We start from the raw sequence: 22,908 nt of genomic DNA, 5'->3' as shown, positions 1-22,908 counted from the left end.
TCCTTCCGGCCTGCTACGGCACAAGCCCGAAAGGGCGGGAAGGGCTGCGCGATGGGGGAAGAAGCGCAGAGGAGGCATCGCCTTGGTTTCCCTCGCCGGGACGGGGCAGCTGCCCCTGGCGTTGCGCAGCTCTTCCCTCCCTCTCTGCCTCCCTCAGCCGAGAGCCGCCGCCCCGCCACCCCCGCGGCCGCTCCCCGGGCTCCTCCCCGCCCCGCCTCGCCTCGCCTCAGCCCGGCCGCCGCCGCCGCCGCCATGCGGCTCTGGGTGCTCCTCAGCCTGCTGCTGCTGCACGAAACGCTGCCGCACGGTGAGCCGCCCCCCCCCCGCCGCCGCCGCCGCCGCCGCCTCCCCCCTTGGAGCCGGCGGGTCCCCGGCGGCGGCCCCGCCATGACGGCGGCGGGCGCGGGAGCCATTTCGGAGGCGGGGGGCCGGGGGGCTGTCGCGGCCCGGGTGGGGAGATTTGGGACGGGGACGGGGCGGGGGGTGGAAGCATTTGCAAAGGCACCCCGCTGTCTGCCCTCTCTCTCTTTTTTTTCTGTCGTGCTTGCCGTTAAGTGGGTGATTGAAACCCCTTTGGCGTGTGCGAAGGGAGGATTCGTGCTCAGCACAGCCCTTTGGCCGGGAAAAATAAATAAATAAATAAATAAATAAAGTGTGTCGGTTGGGAGTGGAAAAATGAAGAAACTTGAAACTTTTGAGATGTGCTGGGAAGCTGTTGGCGGGAGCTCCCCTTCCCTCGCCCCTTGGTTTGACGAAGCGGGCTCAGAAAACCCGAGGGACGCAAACGCGCGCTTCCGAGATCCAACGGTTGTTGGCCCGCCGTGGGCGTTGGGAGCTGCGCTGCCGGGCCAAGCTGCGGCCCTGGCAGGTGTCCGCGGCCGGCGTTGCCTGGCCGGCCGTGAGGGGATGGATCCCTGCTGGCCCGGTGGGGTGGGTTCCTGATCTTCGCGGCGAAAGGAGACACGGATCTCGTTGCTGCGGTTTTCTGTGCGCGGTTGTGGTGTTTGTGGGAAGGAGCAGACTTTATTACCCCATTTCAGGTTACGATGCGTCCTTGAGGGAAGGAGAAAGTTTGTTTTTGGCTGGCAAGGGAAGTTCATACTCAATCCTCAGCTGATTTTAGCCTTTAACTAAGAGAAGAGGGACTGTTTCCCTCTTGCAAAATGTAAACAAACCTATTAAAACAACAAACTCATTATTTTTCCCACTTGTAGCCGTAGTCACTGGCTTCTGCTTATTCTGAAGCTGTCAGCCGTTGTATAATTGCTGCGATGCTGAGGAAGAAGATAGTTGAAGCAAAGATTGGCACGTTGTCCCCTTTTGCTACCACTTCTGATATGTTGTGAAGGAAAAGCTAGGAGAATGGGGTTCGTTTGGCCTTGGGAAGAGAAGACACCTCCAAGCTTGTGATGGTGAGAGTTTGTGGAGAAATCAGAGGCAGACTGCGGGGTGCATGGTGAAAGGAAACAAGGCAATGACCACGAGTTGCTCAGGACATAAAGAAAAAACTCTTATAAGGACATAAAGAAATATTCTTCCTCCTATGAGCTGTTAAGCACTGAAACCAGTTGCCCAGGGATACTGTAGGGTCTCCATCCTCTGAGATGGTCACAGTTCTCCTGGACAAGGCCCTCAGTGACCTGACTGAGCTGTGAAGCTAGCCCTGCTTTGAGCACGAGCTTGAGCTAGCGCTGGAAGGGACCTCCAGAAGTCCTTTCCAGCCTATTTGTTCCTACAATTGTGTGCAAAGGACATGTATTCTGGACAAGGAGTTACTGTACCAGCATGGTGCAGAAAAGGATTTCTGCCTAAAGAGCTGTTCTGTGGCTATGTGGTGCCACATCAAAAGAAGTATTTGCTATTCAGGAAATAGGCAATAAAAACGTAGAAGGAGAAATGAGTTGCAACTTGTAGTAGTCTCAGAGTGCAATAGGTTTCCCAGGCCAACTTCTTAGTTCATATCGTTAATACTGAGGTTACTTCTTAGTTTATCTAGTTTTATACTAGTTTATCTAGTTTTATACTGAGGTCTACTTACACTGAGGTTTGACTTGATGCTTCTCGCACTGTCATCCAGAGGATTATGTATCTGGGAAAGTAACCAGGTGTATTGTTCATTTAAAGCTATAGGTGGAAGTCCCAGTGTAGGTGTTCTATTTTCAAAGTAGCATTCCTAACTTGCTTTATGCTAGCTAGTAAGCAGTAAAATGTGTCATTGAAGGTTGCCTGTATGAGGGTTGATGTGGATGATTAATTTTTGATTGGAACTATCACAAACCCAACCGATTTTGCTACATTAGTTGCTATCGCAAAGGATATTCTCCAGGTGGAGATGGGGTATTCCTTATGATAACCTAGTAGTTGGACATGGGTGGTGTCACATGACAAAACTGGATGCTTTTTAGCATTATGTCGGATACTTCTATGGGGACTCTGTGTGTGTTTGGTGTGTGTGTAACATTTTCAAGAGCAAAGGGAGGAAGAAACATTGAAGGACAGGATGAAACTAATGCTATGAACCAGGGGCAAAAGCACTATATAGTGTGTTTGTGTGATGTATGGATATATATTCTCCTATTTAAACATAAGGAGTTAGTTTGGGATCCTGAGTGTACCGTTGCAAAGGAAGTGACTGCAGCGCGTCGTAGAACTGACATTGGGAGCTGAACAGAGGTGTGGAAAGGAGGAATTTTCTCAGTATTTTTCTACTAAGTCTTTTTTTAAATTTTTGATAAATACCGTTACTTGATTATGACGGCTGTGCACATAAGTCCAGTTAGATGGTAAAGTACCCACGTTGTGGTGTGTTCTTGCGCTTACGTAAGTGGGATGGTTGAATTTGTTTCCTTCCCTGGGAAAGTCTTGCAGTTGGGATAAGTGAAAGGAGGAATCAACGTGGCATGTTCTTTGTTCCAGGAGGGATTTGATAGTATATCCTCTTTATCCTAGGTGACAGGCTAGTACCAGTTAATTTCATTATCAGGCATAGAGATATTTCCTTCTGTGCTAAGAGAAGGCTGAATTGTGGGGTGCAAAAGTGGTGGCATCAGCAGATATGTGGGCAGACTTTTCGGGAGTGTTGGGGAGGATTGTGGTCATGGTTTGCTTGAAAGCTGACAACTCAGGGAGGGGCTGGAGAGAGGTAACACTTGGTTTGCTGTGCAGGAAATTTAAAACACCTCTGATTTCCTAAAATACTCCTCCTATTGCCTATAGGGAAACATGGGGTCAGAAAGACAGAGTCTTGCTGTGTAGCTGGGACTGGCATAGAAAGGAAGTGTTTAGACTCATGAGGAGCTAGAGAAACTTGTGGAACAGAGGGAGCTTGTGCAGAAAGGAAAAACTTCATCTAGAGAAAATTAAAACCAGGCTTCTGGCACATAAAGGCTTCCCTATGAAAGCTTTTCAGTTTTAACTATTTCTTAAAGGCAGACTGTCAGGCGTGGAAGAGCACACGGTTTGGGATGATGCGTTCTCTTGGGGTGAAGCTGTAAGAATGGTGTCAGGTTGGCAGAATATAATGGAAATGGCAAAGAGTAGTCTAAGCAAATAGTCCTGTATAAATAGGATGCAAAAAAAGGGTGAGTGGATCAAAGATTATGTGTATCTGCAGACCAATCTGAAAAGTGCAGTGGGGAACTGGAATGGGTGGCTTGAAATGAGAATGTTGATCCAAGAGGCTTATCAGGCTGACCAGCGAGACCTTCTAATACCCAGGTACAAATTATGTAGGAAAAATCAAATAGCTCACCCCAAGGGAGGAATGGCAGTGTATGTGAAAGAAAGCTTTAGTGTCAAGTCAGGTGCGTTGTGAACTTCTTCAGTAAACGTCATACAATCCATCTGGGCTGTAATAGCTGCGCTAAAGAGAAAAAAGAACCTGATTAGGGTATGGCTGATACGGTAAGGAAAATCAGAGAGGCAGCAAAGATGGGAAAGAACAGCAAAAGGAAGAATTCACTTACCCTCATGTAGGTTGGATCACGCAGCTTGAGGTGTGGTGCTGAGTCTAATTATTTTAGGTGCCACAAATAGCTACTCCGTAGAGTAGCTACTCGGAGAACCCCTGAGAAAAGCAGCAGCCCTTGACTTGATCCTGAGCAGTGCTCAGGATTGGATTCAGATGTTACTTTAAGAGAACCAAACTGTAGCTTCAGTATTTTTGCAGGAATTGCAACAGCCAAAGAAACCACTAATGTGTTTAGTTTCATAAGGGGGAATTATATAAGATGAGAAGGCTCGTTAACTCACATATGAATTAAATACAAAAACCAGAGTGAGGCAGACAAAGAGTTGGAGAAGCAAGTTGGAGGAGGGGTGAAAATGTGCTGAGGCGGGGTGAGCAGAGATGGCTGTAGACTTTGTCGGACTGGTATGATCAAAGGGTAAGAAAGAGCGCCTACTGAAAGTAAGAACATACGTTTAAAAGCCTAACTACTTGTATATATCTATGATATCTATGTTCACTGTGGAGGTGCTTTGGGGGGTTTTACTGGCACATAGTGAGCATATCAGAAACTTTGATGAATGTGATGTATGTCTCCCATACCAGTCTAGGTATGAGGAATGGCATGGTAGTGTATCAGTGGCGGAAAGTGTAGAACTGTTGATAGTGAATCCAGTGCAAATTTTAATTCATGCTAACTCAGTATAGAATAGGGCTATTTTTCTTGCATAGTGGGCTTCTTGATTGATTTGTAGAATAAAATACCAGAGCACTTTGATGTGAAAAACCTGTAGTTAACCTGAATTAGCTGTCAGGCACAGTTCCCCAGAATTTTGGGGACAGCAGTTCTGGGGTCCTCTCAAAAAAGATCTGTGTTTCCTGCTGTTAGCTGAAGTGTGAATACCTTGATTTTTTTTTTTTTCTTTTTTTAAAGACCACTGTCAATCTTCAGGAATTTTACACAATTGAAATGCTTTATGAAGTGAAATGAATTAACTGTATTCACACAGGATTTGCATTTGCAGTTCATAACATAGGATAGATTTATCTTACTTTTTGCTATGTGACGACAAGAAGGATTTGCCTGGCATAGGTAGGCAAGATGTAGGACCAGTAGCGTTCTATTTTTCTGTGGTTGTTTTGGTATGCTTAGCAGGGGTTAGACACAGGATAGCAAAACTCAAAGAAAGGCTCACCAAAAAATCTTGGAAAAGTTTACAGAGGAATTCTAAAGCTCGGAAGCATTTTAGCCTTTTCTGCCTGACAAGTCATCATTGTGAGTTTCATCCTGTGTAGGCCTGAATTTATGAAATTATTTATGTATTTTTAGGATGCAATATAGATTAGGCTCGCTTCCCTTCCTACCCCCGCCTCCAGGCTTACATGTATGTGGCAAGCTGTAAGAACAGATAACAGTCTTAGATGCACCTTTATTTAAAGTTAGGTATAAAGACCTGAAGCTGCTGTATGGCTATGGAATAAGTAAACATCTTAAACAACTGTATCATGAATTTTAAAAAAGGTTGCATTGGGACATCTGGGATCACAAAATCACAGAATGGTTGAGGTTGGAAGGGACCTCTGGAGATCATCTAGTCCAACTCCCCTGCTCAACCAGGGTCCTCTAGAGCACATTGCCCAGGATCACATCCAGACGGCTTTTGAATGTCTCCAGCAAAGGAGACTCCACAACCTCTCTGGGCAACCTGTCCCAGTGCTCTGTCACCCTCACAGGAAAGAAGTTTTTTCCTCAGGTTCAGACGGAACTTCCTGTGTTTCACTTTGTGCCCGTTGTTGCCTCTTGTCCTGTCGCTGGGCACCACGGAGAAGAGTCTGGCCCCATCCTCGCAACACCCTCCTTTCACATACTTGTCCACATTGATGAGATCGCCTCTCAATCTTCTCTTCTCCAGGCTGAACAGGCCCAGCTCTCTCAGCCCTTCTGCATAGGAGAGATGCTCCAGTCCCCTCATCATCTTAGTAGCCCTCCGCTGGACTCTCTCCAGGAGTGCCATGTGTCTCTTGTCCTGGGGAGCCCAGAATTGGACACAGTAGTGCAGGTGAGGCCTCAGCAGGGCTGCGTAGAGGGGCAGGATCACCTCCCTCGACCTGCTGGCAACACTCTGCCTGATGCAGCCCAGGATCCCCTTGTCCTTCTTGGCCACAAGGGCACATCGCTGGCTCATGCTTAACTTGTCCACCAGGGCTGCCAGGTCCTTCTCTGCAGAGCTGCTTGCCAGCAGGTCAGCCCCCAGCCTACCCTGGCACACAGAGTAATTCCTCCCCAGGTGCAGGACCCTGCAGTTGCCTTTGTGGAACTTCATGAGGTTCCTCTCCGTTCATCTCTCCAGCCTGTCCAGGTCCCTCTGAATGGCAGCACAGTCTTCTGGTGTGTCAGCCTCTCCTCCCAGTTCAGTATCACCAGCAAACTTGCTGAGGGTGTGCTCTGTCCCTTCCTCCAGGTCATCGATGAATACCCTGAACAAGACTGGACCCAGTATTGATCCCTGCGGGACACCGCTAGCCGCGGGTCTGCAACTAGACTCTCTTTTACTGATCACAACTCTCTGATCTTTGCCATCCAGCCAGTTCTCAGTCCACCTCACTGTCCTCTCATCTAGCCTGCACTTCCTGAGCTTGCCCATGAGGATGTTACGGGATTGTATGGTGAGCTCATGCATTTCCAGAACAGTTAGTAAGGTGTATAGGCTCGTAACCAGAAACGACCATAACACGGAGGCTTAAAGGCTGGAAAGCAGAAAATGAGGTTGTGTCTGCCTAGGAAGAGTTCAGTCTTGCAGATATTTGTGTACAGAAATAACTTGATTCTTTGAAACAGTCCTCACTCTCCACATCCCTCCCATTGTCCCCCTCCCTCCTCCACCCCAAGACTCAGACCCCAAGGCATGTAATTCTGTTCCTACGTATTTTGGTTGATTTTTTTTTTTCTTGCTTTACTCCACAAAAGTATTTTGCAGAAGCACTTTTTAGAAGGGATATATATATGACAAAAGAAATTCTATATCTTTATTCACTGATATTATATATCTTTATTCACTGATAGCCTTACTGCAGCACTTTGCTGATTTCAAGAGTTCAAGGTTTCATCAGTTTGAAAAGATCATATTCACTGACGATAAATCTTCAGCCTAGAGATGGCTATAATCACCATTAGAATGATACTTTTAAAAATAAGTGATCATTTGTGTGAGCTAGTTTGGAACACCTCACTTTTCCTTCCCAGTTCCTTCGTGCTACTTTTAAAGGCTGCTGGCCGTCCCTGTAGCCACCAGCAGGTAATGAAATCTCTTACCGTTTTCCTCTAAATAACATGCCATTTTCACCTGGACTTTCAAGATAAATGGTTGTTACTGAGGAGGGATGAATTAAATGCCACTTGAAGTGACTTCAGTGCTAATTATATTTTCACCAAGAGGTTCTGCACTTCCTGATTTTCTTCATCTCTCTCTTATGGTAACGTGGCATGATGAAAAGTTATATGGAGTTGATGGGCATGACATACTTAAGATGGAAAACTTGTGTAGTGTTGCATAAGAAACAGAAAAGACATGAGGTTGAAATGACAGAAGTAACTGGAGATAGAAATGCTGCCTTTCTTTCCCTTTTCCCATTTGTGAATTTCTTATGTCTTACAGATTTGTCTATTTATATGAACTGTGCCGTGTATGAATATAGATTTTCCATGTGTTATTGAAAGCTTCCCCCCACCTCCAGCCTGCCAGGAAAATAGGTTGTGCCAGAGACTTCAAAAACTCATGGAAACTGTAACTCTTACTCATTTTTACAGATTTTTTTATAGGAAGAACAGATCAAGATGAAATTCTAGAAGGGAAAGTAATTTTTTTTAATCGCAAAACTTCGGTTGTTCTTTGCAATAGTAAGGAAAGTTTGTTTGTAAGAAAACTATATATGAACTATTTCTTATCAGTAACACTGCCTTCTGTTCCTTATTTTACTAGTTATTGGACAGTCTGCAAAGAGTAAGCATCCAAAAGAACCGGGGGAAAACAGAATTAAGCCTGTCAACAAAAAAGTAAAACCCAAAAGTCCCAAAATGAAGGAGAGAGAATCTGCTGACCCCTCTTCAAAATCCCAGTCCATACTGATGCAGGTGATGGATAAAGGTCGTTTCCAGAAACTAGCTGCCACTTTAAGTCTGTCTGCAGGACAAAGCATAGAACTGCGATGTAAGGGCAGTAATGTCAGTTGGAGCTATCCTTCATACTTAGACACCTTTAAAGACTCCAGACTCAGGTAAGCTATTTTTCATTTTTGGGGGTGGGAAAGAAAAAATCAGAACTTTTTTTTCCCCTGCCAATTACAATACCTCTGTATTTTACTTTTTTTTTTTTTTTAATGATCAAGATGTTCCACCTAGTGGTAACTAATCTCACTAGCAAAGGATGCTCATCTTTCATAAAGTGATTCGGGTCCTAATCACTCTGTAATATAACTGTATATAGTGTAAAATAAGTTAGGTATGAGCTGGGAAAGAAATACTTAGTGTCTTGCTTACAAGGAGAGTAAACTGTCAGTAAGGTTAAAATCTGTCTGTTACTCGCTGCAGTCTGTAAGTCGTCCCACAGCATGACATTTTTTACTGTAGAGCAGAGCCTGAGTTCTGTTGCTTTCCATTGCTCCGGAAGATGGAAACAGGAGGTATTTTAAACCTTTAGATAGTGTTATAATGTCTCTAATATGAATTAAAAACTTTAACACATACATTTTGAGTTGAATGTATGACTCTACCTGTATTACATGCTATTTTCTGAGTAGGGTAAATGTACCACTTTTTAAATAGTAATTATAAAATAATAAATATTTAAAAGTTGCATAATTTTCACGTCTTAAAAGCTTTGCTGCAATAAAAATACATAGCTTCTTCATGAAGCTCTCCTCTGATGCATTCTCTTCCCCCACTTTCTCTCCACAGAACGCACAGATGTGTTCTGTGAAATTGTATTTTTGCTCCAGGGGGGGAGAAAAAAGTGGCAAGGTAGAAGTCCACTTCCTGGTGGTACTCCAACCCTGCTGAGGAATTAAGTTAATTTCCTTTGGAACTTCCCAATGTGAAACTTCACAAAGATGCTTAAAAGGGTGATCTGGAAACCTCATAACTGGGAGGAGAGTTGCCTCATATTAATCAATTGAAATGCTCAGTACAAGAATTTGTGAGAAACTCTCTTCTTTGGGGCTTAAGCATTTTACTCTGGGTTGTGTGTGGGTGCGATCTGCAATCTGCCTTGGGTCCAATGGCCTTGAATCTCCTCTTTCAAATAACTGCACGGGATCTACTCTTTTCTTTTTGGGGAAAAGTGATGTCTGCTCCTCTGGCAGCCTGATGTTTAGGACATCTTGCTAAAACAGTTGTGCAGACATGACTTTTGAGTTCAGAGACGGGCATGTGCTTTTGAAGCAAATCTTCCAGACATCTCCAGTTACTGCCCTTTGATTTGCACTTTGGAATGGTCATTTAGCATGTGAACTGGACTCCCTGCAAGTGAGTCTAAAATAGGAGAAGTGGTCCAAGGGGACGAGAGTGTGCTCTAGCCACTAACAGGGAACCATATTAGAGCTAGTCTGAAGCAAAACTCTCAAAACCTGTGTAGTGTGGATGTCACATATTCGCTGCTAGTTATGTTGTTCTCCAGAGACCTACTCTTTTGGGCTGTATTAGTTGGTAATGTGGATGTCACCTGAGATACCAATGTTAATTTCCTGCAGAAGTTCAAACTCGCATCTCTCAAATTGCAAGAGAATACACCAACCCCCATGCTAAGCAGCAAGTGAGGGTGTTCTTCACCTTTCCGATCAAAATTACCTTTATGTGCAAAGAGATTGCGAGGTTCACAGTGCAGAGGGAAGGACGATGAGAGGAGCGTGACAAAGTTTAGTGCTGAGGACAGTCACCTTGGGTTTAGGAAGGCTTTTTCTTTTATCTAGTGACATCTTAATGGAAACTGCATAAATAGCTGTTAGAACAGGAAGAGGAACTGAGGACTTTCTCCCTCTCTGTCCCACTGGGTGAGTTGCTCTAAATATCTTTTCCACAAACTATACATTTGTTGGCCTTCTCAGTTCTCGAACGCAGTATGCCTAGCTAAATGTGGATTGAATATACTAATTTAGTTTTTTATTTGAAAGGAGAAGGACATTTAAGGAGTTTAAGCGTGTTTTCCACAGGCACATTTTTGCCAGTAGAGCTTGTTTTCACTGGCGATTTTATGGAGATTTGTGTGTCTGTGAAAGAGAAATAGTCAGGAGAGTGAGGAAGTACCAAGCGCTGCGAGCAATATCCTAAGAAAGACCCATAGGGAGCTTTTCTTGGATTATTAGGTGAGAGCGGCATAGAGTTTATGAGCAAAGGTACCAACCCTTGTTGTCCTTTTGTTCCTAAATTAAGCAAAAGTTTGTACGCTGTTTGTAAAAGTGACTAAGATTATCTGCATCTCTGCGGTCCATTTCACTTCCTTACAGCCATGATGCTGTATTAAAATCTCTACCAGTTAGTTAATTTTTCAGGTATGTTCTTCTCCATGCTACTTGCCTTTTCAAAGAATAGGGTTGAAGATTAATAGTCATGTATCCTGTGATCTCCTCTGTGAGTGGTGTATCCTTTGGAAATGCTGGAGCTGATTCTTCTGTAAGTGTATGATGTTTGCTAAAAAGTTCAAGAACTACACTGGCTGAATAAATCTCTTTATAGCTAATGCAAGACTTCTGTTATAGTAAGAGCAACAAATCTATTTCTGTTGAGGGCTTATAGCAGCAATATCTCCTGGAAGATCCTGTGGCTGATTTAAACAATTACTCTAGTTTCTTTTGCAATAAATAAAATTTTATCTGGATTTAGTCCAGTAGATGGCGTATATCAGCCGCAATAGGGATCTGACCTTCCCAGTATATCAAAAGTTGACTGCCAAATTGTATCAAAAGAGAGTGTGTGTGGGGGGGAAGGTTGTTTGGGAGGATTTTTTTTTTAGGTAGGTGTTATACTTTCTGCATTTGCAAATATGTTGCTGCCATGATTCGGATTATATATATATGGTTCTGTACACCTCCAAGTAATGTTATCTGAATATTATCAACCCATACTAAAGAGGGCCAAGGCAAACATTCTCAATTTTTAGAGAAGAGTCTGAAGTCTGACTCTCTATTCCTATCTTGTAAAATTAAGTACTCTTCTCTTCTAGTATGCAAATGGGATAAAATAGAAGAACTTAAGGTAATTTGGGGTAAAAGATGTGCCTTTCTGAATTTTTATGGGGTTTGTTAGTCTGGGGTTCTGTTGCGTTATCTGTTGCCGTGGATTTCCAAGCCAGTCTTGCTGTATTTGGGACACTGAAGTGGCAGAAGCCACAGAAGTGGCAGTAGCAGGGGGAAGTGGTTGTGATCTGAAGAGGTACTGGAAAGTGAAGAGGCAGCAGGGAGGAGGAGGAAGCAGATTTCCTGGTCACAGGATGCGTGAGGAGGAGAGGCAGTGCGACAAGGCTTATACGCTTTTGCTGGGGACTAATGACTAGCATTCTTTCTTTCATTCATTTGTGCATTCCTACAATAGTCAATGCGAGGGCATTTAATTGTTGCTTTTCCTTAAATAGGAAGGACGTATACTTTCAGCTGGTCTGCTGTGAATAGTAACAAATTTTTAGGAAAATCATGAAACACTTTGCTTCTTGGGTTTTTTTTTGTTTGTTTGTTTGTTTGTTTTTTTACATCTCCTGAGAGCTAGCTACTGCTAGAGGAGGCTTTAAGGCCCCTGGCATCTACTAGAACTGCAATTATGGGAGGGAGGGGAAACTATGGTTCAGGGTGGAGGTGTAGATTGAAAGGGGGAGTTCTTGGCTGTCTCTTCTGTTTAGCCAGAGGAGGAGTCCTCTCTTTCCACTCTCCAAACTGGAGAAAATACCAGTGTTCAGTAAAATGATATACACAGCTTTGGAGACTGTAGCATGCAATGCAGCTCTGGGCAGAAAGCTAGAATTGTGTAAACTCGGCTATAATAAGTTAAGGGCACACACCAGCTTGCTTCAGGACTAACTCGCTATCTCTAATGCTCTCTTGCATCGTGCAGCATAAATATGCCCTCAAGATACCTTTTTGTTTCTGAATTTTTTGTGCTGGCTGAAAAGAATAGCCAGAAATCGTGGAGTCCTTAACTGTCCGGGGTAGCGAGTGCACATCCAGAGCGCAAGGACAGGAATGCTGTTTCCTCACTCTGTACATAAACAAATTAATGACTGTAGGCTCACCCCGAAACTAGATCCACAGTGTGGAAGGATCAAAAACTGAGAGGAGTGAAAGAAAAATAAGGGCAGGCACTTTTTGCCTTTCAATGCTTTTTAGCAGTTCATGTTCTAGACGAAAACAGTCTTAACTCCACAGAGCCTCTGCTCTGCCTGACTTGGAACGGCTGCGTTTGTCACAGAACTTTGGCTGACAAATCCACTTACACAGAGTGGACCTGCTCCAGTGGAAAGGGCTGAGGGAAAGAAGTGGACACACACAGTGCATGTACGTGACTGGTGTGTGGACAGAAGCACGTTCAGATCCCCACAGAATTGAGTACACTGTGGGTGTTGTACAGCGCAAAATTAGACGGCTTTGAACGGACACAGGCTCCTGTTGCCTTAGCGGGATGTTGTTTGTGCTCATGTTTATGCCTGAATTTTGTTTTGTTCCCATATATTCTGAAGTTTGAAAACTAAGAGTTGTTTTTTTTTGTGTTAAACAGTAAAATGTTATATTCCTCTTCCAGTGAGCTTTTATTTAAGCTAGGCTCCCTTGTATCAGTATGAGTGCAGCTGATCGAGGGGTTTGCTAGATACTCTTAAGTGACGTTATGCATAAAATCTTTTTGCCTTGTTATATCTTTTTCTAGCTTCTAAATTTGGCATAGTTTTTCTGGCAGAGATCTTTTGGACTTAAAATACAGAGATCTTAATAACTAAAGCTTAATAAGAGGAATATATGGGATAGGATTTTGAAGTAGCTTACTAGTTTCTTTAAACAATCTTGAAATGCTTTGGCATACAAAACCTTTACTTAGTGATACATAGAACTTAGCAAAGTTTTAGCTTTTGAGTTGGATTTCTCAGCCTCTAAAAAGACGAATGAAATGAAAGTTGTACCATTTCTGATTTACTTTATGTAGTCTATTTTGTCCGCTTAATGCGGTCATCACGAGTCTCAGCACTTGCAGTCTTTCAATTGCTAGGCTTTGTTAGGGCGTGTTTGTGGATGACTACCTCACTGGGCAGTTTCCATTGATTACTGGATAGATTGTTCTCAGTTAAGTAGAACACACTGTACAATAATTAATTAACTTTGACCTTATTTTTGTCTGTTGAGAATTCAGGCTATACTTCAATGTCTGCATTTACCGTTGGAGGCCGAAATGTTCTAGCATAATGGTTTCTCTGTAGTGCTGACATTTAGTACTGGATACTTGCAAAGCATCGTATGCCAGTGTAGTCATGTAGCCCATGAAATGTGAACTCTGAAGCTAAATAATAGTACTAAGACGGATGAGGACACGTTTTGGATTTCTCTCCTCTTCCCTGTTTGGTGTGATGCACAACAGGCTCTCTCTCTTGCGTGATTACGAATTTGTTGAAGTGTATTCAAAAATTGAAAAGAATTTATTATGTAAGCTAGTGCATATATTAAAAATGAAAAATGTTATTATTCCATAATTGCATGATTACAAGAACTGGAATCAGATGAGGTCATATAGGAGAAGTCGATTAGCGGATAGGAAACGTGATTTGCTTATTTCCTTAGGCAGGTCTATAAACTGCTCAGTGGTGGAAGAGTGTACTTACAGTGCCTGAAGGCTTTCATGGAAAAGATCATTCTCAGTTAGCCCTGTTTGGGTTGTGCACTTGGTGTGTTTTTAATTGCTAAGCTACTGGCCTTGGCTGGAGGCTGAGCATTGGGTTACACGAACCTTTGCTTGTGCTTGCTGGTGGTAGTGCAAACTACTGGCAGAACATTTGGGAAAGGTCAGAAGTGTCAGGCTATGCATATAACGGAAAGCAATGGCCTCTCTATTTAAAAAAAAAAAAAAAAAAAAAAAAAAAAGCATGTGAGCAGTTAGTGGGAGACTGCCTGCAATGGAGACATAAGCAAAACAAGAACATTGAGAGCATACCATACAGTCAGGCATGTCTATAGTAACGCTGCTAAAGAGTAACAAGGTGTTTTAGAGGATCAGAATTTCTTGAAAATGTTTTAATCCCCAAAATAAATGATTCAGTCAGTCTTGTATCTGCCTTACAGAGTACCTACTGCATTAATAAACAGGAGCATATAATAAATAGAGAACCCATGGCGGAAGAAGCAGCATGATAGCTGTTTAGAATTCATGCAGGCTGCATATTTGTCAAGACCCAGTTCAAACCACTGAAGAGGAATTCACTATCAAGTGCCTCACACCGGAAAAATCTTTCCGGATTTAGTCACAACAGAAATGGCCTTAGAACTTGGTGGCAGGGATCCTGGGAGATGTTCTTGCAAAGGAAAACAAGAACGCTTCACGTTCTGGATGTACTACTGTGTAAAGACAGAAGGTGGCAAATAATGTTTTTAAGGGTCAGAGCAGCAGAATATATCAGTATCGCCACAGTGTTATCCTGAGAGGATCTGCTGAGAACTGGCGCCGTTGCACTGATGCTTTTGCAATCCATCAGAAGGCAGCATAGGAGATGTTGCTAACTGTAACACCATCTGCGTACAAGAAAGAGCCAGGAAAGCAAGCCCAAAAATAAATAAGAAGAAGATGAGATTGTGGCTTTTGGATTTTATGGATAAAACCTTTGATCCTTAGAAACACTATCAACATAAACATATAAATTGGTTTACAAATTTAAATCCACTGAGAGACATGCATAGGAAATTTGGGGAAAGAGAAAATAACAAATCAAGTTCCTGAAATAACAACATATAGGCTGAATTTTACAGAGTTTACCTCACAGCCATTACACCTGAAACAGTTCTTAATATCGTGTTCTAAAATACCCTTGGAATGAAGGGAAGACTACAGTTATTGGTTTCCAGTGAGATGGCTTAGGGCAGGAGAGGAGCCAGTGCCAAAATTGGTTACTTGCAGAACAAAAGCTGGCCGAAGCTGAAGTAGAAGTTCCGAATGGTGGTGTTTGCAAGTGAAAAGCTGGGCCAGTGTGTTAAGGATAGGAAGGCCCTCATGCTGAAAACAGGCATAAATCATTACATAAGTGCTTTTTAAAGTGCTGCTAATAGCCCTGTAGTATCTCCGCTATATGCTATTATACTATTGAAACAGGGCTACACTTGAAGTAAACAGAATCAAAAAGAGACCGAGATGCATGCAGGTTGACCTGGAGTGTGAACGTACCGGAGGTATGTGGACAAAATGTAGATGAATATATTGTCTGTGGCAGTCACAGCCTAGCTTCAAAGCAAGGGCTGGAAGGAACCCAAAAACAAAGGGTACAAGACAAAGTTGCACAAGCTCTCGTGCAGGTCATTGAAGTCAATTAAACTACTCATATATGCAAGGCTTTGCTGGATCAAAAGGGGAAGTTAAAAACATAGCTGTGAAGGAAAAAGATATGGCAGTTGCAGAATAGGAATAAAAAAAATCTTGAGTAAGTAGAAGTGATCTAAGAAAAATGTGTAAGGAAACACACCTACGCTCATCTTGTGCCTTCTTATTTTGTTTTGTTTTCCTCCCCAGTATAAAGCAGCTTGACAAGTATGGGCAGCTGATCCTTACAAACTCCACTGCAGCAGACACAGGTGAATATAGCTGCTGGCTTCAGCTATGCAATGGTAACAAATGCAGGAAGGATGAGACTAAAACAGGTTCAACATACATCTTTTTCACAGGTAATTAACTCATCTGGGGATTATTAATGGAAATATATTTGCTAGTAAGACAGGAATAAATCTACATCAGATCTTTCACTGTCAATATTTTTTTTCCCCCACAATTTTCATCTTTTTTTTAGTAGATGTTAAGGGAGACAGTGCTGGTGAAATGAGCAGAAAATTACTTACTCAGTGTGATTTATGAGTCTGTTTTCCCTATGGATTATGCTAAATACTTACCCTAAATAATGCATAATGCAATGGAAAGCAAATGCCTTTGAAAGTGCTGACGTACATTCTGAAAATCATCTACAAAATGAATCCACAGAAGGTTTAATTTTTGAAAATGTGTCTTGATAAAATAAGTCTATGCAGAAGATTCATTCTGTTGTGGCATTACGGTGTCCACACGGGTTTCCATGTTGTCATGTCTTCCTCCCCTCTCTCCCCAGTTACCTGCAGTACATTCAAAATCTTGACATTGATCTCAGCAGGGCCACAGTTTCTCCTAAGAGTCTATGTACTATGTTGAGAGGTAAAACAGTCTAAATACTTGTATTGTCCTACAGAGCATGAGGTTGACTGTAGTCCTAACACTACCTGGATAGGTCATAGTAGATAACCATGCACAGTTTACTGCTACTTGGTAAAACAGAGCTGAAATGAAACAGTTAATTTTTTCTTCTCATGGAAAACGTTATAAATGGTGAAACCACCTTTGCTGCCTGATTAGAGCCAAAGCATTCTTGGCTAGCAAATGTTTCAGTACAAAATGCTAAGATAGGATTGTTAGCAATAAGTTTTGGAGATAATTTAGAGTCATGAGACTGTACAGAAGCCATTTATCAGAAGCACTTAATGTTCCAAGGATACATTCCTTCAGAAAGATTGGAATAAACATTTCAATCAAGCTATGTTCATGCTAGAAAGAGGAATTTAAGCATTGTATTTATAAGCAACATGCCAAATACGAAAATACTCTTTAATGGTCAGTCTAAAAGCACTATATATTTCAACTATTTACCAGTGCAGGCTATAGTTTCAAATAATTTCTCTCTAGCAGTGCTTATTTTACCAGTCTCCCTCACATGCAGAGACACACAGGCAGAGGGAAACTGTTTAAAAGTGGGTGAGTGAACAGAAGTAGATCCAGATGAGTATTTGGATACATACAAGGGAATTCCAGAGATTTTAACATTAAGAGATTAGACTACAATGAAGACTACCTTGATTTGTTTTTTGATTTAGTGTTTTTAATCCAACCTATGGAAATATACACTCTCAAGTTAGAAAAGCATTTGTGTGTGCATATTTAAAGCAAAAAAGCTTTGGGTTCATTTTAAATGTTACTTACAGAAAAACCTGTCATAAATAGTTTAACAGAAAGAAGAGAAAATAGTTAAAATAATATTTATGTCTTATGTCAACTCTCTTGCATAGATAAAGGGGAACTTTTTGTACCTACGCCCGGTTATTTTGAGATTGTCTACCTGAACCCAGATAAACCTGCAGTCATCCCATGCCGTGTTACTACTCCTTCAGCAAAAGTAACTCTACACAGGGAATTTCCAGCAGAAGAAATTAAAACAGATGGAATTAACATTATTTATGATGTGAAGAAGGGTTTTGTCTACCAGCACCCTACTTCTGATCATAAAGGTATTGTCTACTGCAAAGCAGAGTCACAGGGAGCACCTCAGATTTCCATCAAGTACCATCTACTGTATGTGGAAGGTAGGATGGAGTTTTCCATGCACTTATACTGGTTACTGTTTCTTCTGCTGAGGTTATTTAGAAAACAAATTTTGAAAAGAAATTTGTGAAATAAGTTAATGTAATCAGAGTTTAAAAATCTTGATATGTGATAAAACTTTGTAGGTATAGATTCAGCAAGTTCCTGGTTGGAGGTGGGGGAAGGAGTTCCACTTACGCACTTATGTATTGCATAAGGAATGCACTTATGTATTGCATTAAACACACTGAGGCAAAAATTGCCTCGTGATTATGTTTTATCAATATATTTTATTTTGGAATCTAATTTCCTGCTTCCCACCACTGTCTTTCAATCAGTTCCCAAGGGCCCACCTTCAACCACAATTGCGGCATCATCCAATAGAGCAGAAGTCAGTGACAGCATTAATGTAATCTGCACAGTCCTTGGGGAGCCAGATGTAGATGTGAACTTCAGTTGGCAGTACCCAGGGCAACAGGTAAGAGATATCTTCCTTGATTGATGTACTTTGTTCTTCATAAATGCAATACTTTGAATGCCATTCAGTGTCTAGATTTGGAACAGAGATTCTTTCAAATTGCAGTGTCTGCCTCCTGCTAGCTCAGGCATGCTTGACAGGAGGAGGCAGCACATCTCTTTTCAACTTCAGCCTGTCTGTTCCTGAGAGCACAGACGTATCACAGAAATGAAGCTTACAACTGGAGAGCTCTGTCCATGTTAGCAAAAATCAAGCTCTGCAAAGCTCGCTCTTCCCTCAGGTTTCCATTCCAGAGACTTGGCCTCTGGCCGCAGTTCCAAAAGGAAAGCCTCAGACAGGACCTTGAGGGATCTCATGTGTTCCTCTTGTTGGCCCTCCTGAGGCTTTGTTGTCAAAGGATGACGCAGAACTCAGCGATGAGGTGGTAATATCTGCACTGGTGTCCTTGAGCTAGCATAGAGTGTAGTAGTCTAACAGTGGAGGTAATCGTTGAGAGTGATTGAACAGAGTTCAGTACCTACCTGGCTTGACAAAATTGAAATCTAAGCCCTGGAAGTTTGCTGTGGCCAGTAAAGTAGAAACTGTAGCGTGCTCTCTCTCATGGGAAGGTGCGTGACTTTTGAGGAAAAAAAAGAGTGAGAACAAGCGAGCGCAAATGGGATTTGAACTGTTGGCTAGGGCACTAGGCATGCAGAACCAAATTTCTAGTTCTTGCTGAGATGTTAGTTTATTCCTTTATGTGGATTCCTCCCCAGAACAATTTTTTTGCTGCTCAGTGTTGTGAGTTTTCCTGGTGAGACTACTGAAGTTGGAGGGTTAGTGAGCAGTTAATTACCAACTTCCTCTCCCTGCCCAGTCCTGCTCTTTAAATGAGGGCAGTCCCAAATGCATTTGGTGATGGGCCTGGTACCAACAGCATTAGATGAGCTGGAGAGTAACTACCAGATGGAGCTCAGAAAGGGGTTGGCAGAAGGCTTCCTGTTTCTGGAGTGTGTTTGAAGATAGGAAGAAGAGAGGCAGAAGTCTAAATAACACGACAAACTTGCAGCTGTCTCTGGAGTAAAGTGCTAGGTAAAGTCGAAGTGTCTTTAGGTTTGGGGACTGCTAAACAGTAGTTTATTTGACTTAAATGCTCAGTGTCTTCCTCTGGATTTAGCCCATAGTGTAGAGCATAAACAAATGCCAAATCCTTTGCCTTCAAGGAAGGGCTTAAACTCTGACAGCCTTCATAATGAGTCACTCTGTTGGGTGGGGAGGTGGGCCCTAGGCCCTAGGAAGAAAGACCCCCTGCTGGTCACATTAGCGTTGTTGTTGTTGTTGTTGTTGTTGTTGTTGTTGTTGTTTTTAACACTCCCCTTGATACCCTGCAGTGTAGTAGTTGGCTATACAAACCCCAGTTTAAAGTTTTATGCAACTCACGGTAACTGCTGAGTATAAACAACTGAAGGAATTGATTTCTAGACTCAGCCTGTCCTTCAAAAACGCTTTATCTTATTAGTGTCCACACCTCACTGCTTTTGCATCTTTCACTCTTGCATAGTTCCCCCCAAGTATGGTTGCTGGCTCTTTTTGGCCCAGTTGCTTCCAGTGATCTGGTGCACTAAACTACGGTTACTCCTCTCCTCACCAGCACTGACTGAATATAAGCTGCTATACACATGGACGTTATCTCCCTTGTTTGCCAAGGATACTGCATCTAGTGCAGGGCAGGCCACGTACACTATCAGCAGAGGGCTACACCCTTCCAGCAAACCCAGCTACAGGCGTTGAGAGAGACTCTGGCCTCTGGCCTGCATCTGCCTTTCAGCCAAGTAAGGGCTGATGTGCTCATTCACCAGAGTAAACAGTCGCATAGCTCCAGCTGTGCCTAGGGATAGGGAGGGAAGAGGCTTGTTTGGGTTTCTGCACCAACAAAATGCTTAAGTAAATGCCAGAGTAGCACTGCATGCTTGTTGCCGAGTTTAACATTTAGTAAAACGTAGTCACTTATTGCAAAGGAATTACTTTGAGAAGATTCCTCATTTTTATTCCCCTGTAGAGCCTCTCTTGAGAAACAAGTCCCTACCATAACTGGTTGGGGGGGGTGGATGGAGGAGAGAGAGGAAAATCAGTCATGCTGATCACACTTATCTTTGTCTGTGCAAGAAAAAAAAAAAAAAACCCTACTGAACTTTTCAGATTCATTGGATGCTTCTGTTGTATTGTGTTGTATTGTGCAAGGGAGATCAGGGCTAGGTTGTTTTTTTTCTTTTTTTTCCCTTCTCTCCACGCAGAACTTGGACTGATACCTACCACTTAACACCTGAGCAAAAGAAGCATTTCATCTCTGCTTGCTGCTAAATACACTGTATTGTAAAGACCCTCATTTCATCTTGTCTTCACCTCTCCCCTTATTTTTTAACTTAGATTTCCCCACCACCCCCCCAACTCCCTGATAACTGCATTTGCTCATTCACCTGCTGAGAATACATACGGATCCATTTATTAATATGCTTCCCGGTCTTCAAAGTAGAAGGCAATTAGTTTGAAGAAAAACTGTACTACTAGAAACACAGCCAGGCAGATGATATCTGCCTTACATGGCATTTACCTCTCCTTTATTAGTGTGAGGGCAGTTCCACTTTTGATATATTTTAAAAAACCAACTGATTTAGGCTTGAATTTAAGCATGGGGTGGTACTTCATTACAGTTGAATGTCAGCTGGGAACAGGAGCTAGTGCTCTGCTTAATGACCTGATTCCTTCTAAAGGGATGAAAATTTTCATAAGGCATTACTGGTTTGAGTTTAAAAAAAAAAAAAAAAGGTTATTGCTCACTGTAAACATTTACCACCTACTAGATGTGGCCTGACTACACTGACTCACCTGGAAGCATGAACAGGATGGGCAGCTTTCCCTGTACCTGGGCCCTTTTGCAAGTGCAAGATTGTAGCCTCAGCTCTAGATAAATGTTTAACTTACCTTTTGCAGCTATTACCTTAAACCTTGCAGCATTCATAGTGGTAAATAGCGAATACGTGTATTTCATACAGCAAGACAAGGTGGTTTCCAAGCAGAAACCACTTTATCTTACCAGTTTTATCCAGGTTATGAGTGTACCAAAAGCCAGCATGATTAAAGGTACTGAATGGCAAGATGGATTTTGGAAGGAAAGCCTGCCTTAGTCTACCTTTGGAGCAGTTTCAGCTGGTCCTTTGCAAGCCAGGGAGTGTTATAAGAAAAATCCTGTTATCATCATTAATGTTTAGACAGAGCATTCGTGTTTGTATTTTTGGCTTTGATATTTTAGATACGTTTTGGAAAGCACAGTAGGAAGAGCAATTTAATAGTAAGGACTGATTTAGACGTACATATGAATTGTGACTCTTTGCTTATATGTTATCTAACACAGCATTTCTGAAACTAGAGACAGACAAATTACTATAACAAACATGATTTAAAGCTACTGTCTGTGCTAAAAGAGCACTAGGCAAAGCTTGCTCACCTAACTTATGCCCCTGCAACCTTCCTTTTGTAGACATGCTGAGTGTTTGAAAACGAGCTCGCACATCTCTTCTGATACATCCCCAAGATACCTTACCTGTTTGATCAAATACACAAAAACAAGACAACAAGTGAACCACATTGGGCTCATTTGCATATTCGGGCAGTTTGGGCACCCCCTCCCCCTGCCCCTTAGATCAATGTGGCAACTCAGAAAGATTAAAGATTCCTAGTACCTGCACTTAAGAGTGGAAGAGCCATTATATTATCCTTATTTGGCATATTATTGATATGTAAATACTTAATACAGGAACATTGCTATAGCTGCCTTCAGCTTCCTCACTTAAGCCTTTCAGATGTAGACTGCTACTATCTGAGCTCTCGCTTCGGGGTTTGATATGACAGCGTTGCTAAATAGTGTTTGCAGAATCACATACTTCCTTATGTGGGTGTCTTTTTTTTTTTTAAACAGTCTGAGAGGCCTGTGATTATCCAAAACTTCTGGAGACTGATCAACAGAGGAACTGGCCATACCACAAGAATCTCAAAGAGTGTTATTGTTATTGAAGATTTTGAAGCAAGAGATGCTGGGAACTACATTTGTATAGCTCAGAACCTACAAGGAGAAACAACAGTAGCTACTAAAATTGAACTAAACTGATAGGAAAGACTTCTGGACACAGAATGAATTGTCAGCATGTTATTTGACACTTTAGCCATTTAGTTTTTTATTAATGTTTAAATGAAGTTTTTTTATCACTGCTCCTTTTCATACATCAATGCATTCCATTTGTACTAGCTGGACAGGCCAAAGTAGAGTGCCTTATGCTTGGCAGTAGTCAGCTATGAGATAAAACTCCTATAAGTAAGTATTAAACTTTAAGCCTGAACGTGCATGTGGCTCATTATATTTAGGAATAGGTGCTCTTAGGCTTTCCTTTGCATATAGTCTTTTCCTCAGTCTTTCACAACATTAACCTGCTGTGGGATTTGTGCCTTTTTGTGTGTTTGTGAAAACTGAGAAGACATGTAATGACTTCAACAATCCAGCAGTGCAGGTATCTCTTTTCTGGTGCTGTGCAATTTTAAACTGTAAAGTACTGTACATGTTAAAAGTTACTCTATTAGCCAATAGCAATGTTTATTTTGTAAGAATAATTAAATTTCTGAACATTCTAAAAAATGTGTGTGTGTATGTGCATGCAGGTGTGCATATATACTTTTTATGTAAGACACAGACACGAAGAAAATTCTCTGTCTTAGAGAAGATCAGTCGTTAATATATATTAAGGTGGTAGAAGGTGTATCTCGAGGGACATGTAAGGGATAGGGTATGTTGGATTTTTCTTACGTTGCTGCATTCTTACCACTTTTTATAATACATAGTTTACTCACAGC

At 42.2% G+C, this 22,908-nt stretch overlaps 1 protein-coding gene across 1 annotated transcript; it reads left to right on the top strand.

The window, feature by feature from the left end:
• PDGFRL (platelet derived growth factor receptor like) lies at nt 1–22,905 on the top strand. Its single transcript, XM_068942767.1, has 6 exons — nt 1–307; nt 7,927–8,221; nt 15,684–15,835; nt 17,258–17,551; nt 17,888–18,027; nt 21,983–22,905. The coding sequence occupies exons 1-6, from the start codon at nt 52–54 to the stop codon at nt 22,169–22,171; spliced, it is 1,326 nt and encodes a 441-aa protein (XP_068798868.1). The 5' UTR covers nt 1–51; the 3' UTR covers nt 22,172–22,905.
• Nucleotides 22,906–22,908: the final 3 nt, after the last annotated feature.

The sequence above is a fragment of the Struthio camelus genome, chromosome 4, assembly GCF_040807025.1.
Source record: "Struthio camelus isolate bStrCam1 chromosome 4, bStrCam1.hap1, whole genome shotgun sequence".
Classification (NCBI taxonomy): Eukaryota; Metazoa; Chordata; class Aves; order Struthioniformes; family Struthionidae; genus Struthio; species Struthio camelus.
The sequence above is the reverse complement of the archived record's forward strand: the minus strand, read 5'-3'. Positions and strand labels throughout refer to the sequence as shown.

Bases quoted from the DNA above. Each gene is read 5' to 3' on its own strand.
- PDGFRL (XM_068942767.1), top strand. From the start codon at position 52: ATGGGGGAAGAAGCGCAGAGGAGGCATCGCCTTGGTTTCCCTCGCCGG. The intron at 308-7,926 runs GTGAGCCGCCCC...TTATTTTACTAG, and splicing joins GCACGAAACGCTGCCGCACG to TTATTGGACAGTCTGCAAAG. The intron at 15,836-17,257 runs GTAATTAACTCA...TCTCTTGCATAG, and splicing joins AACATACATCTTTTTCACAG to ATAAAGGGGAACTTTTTGTA.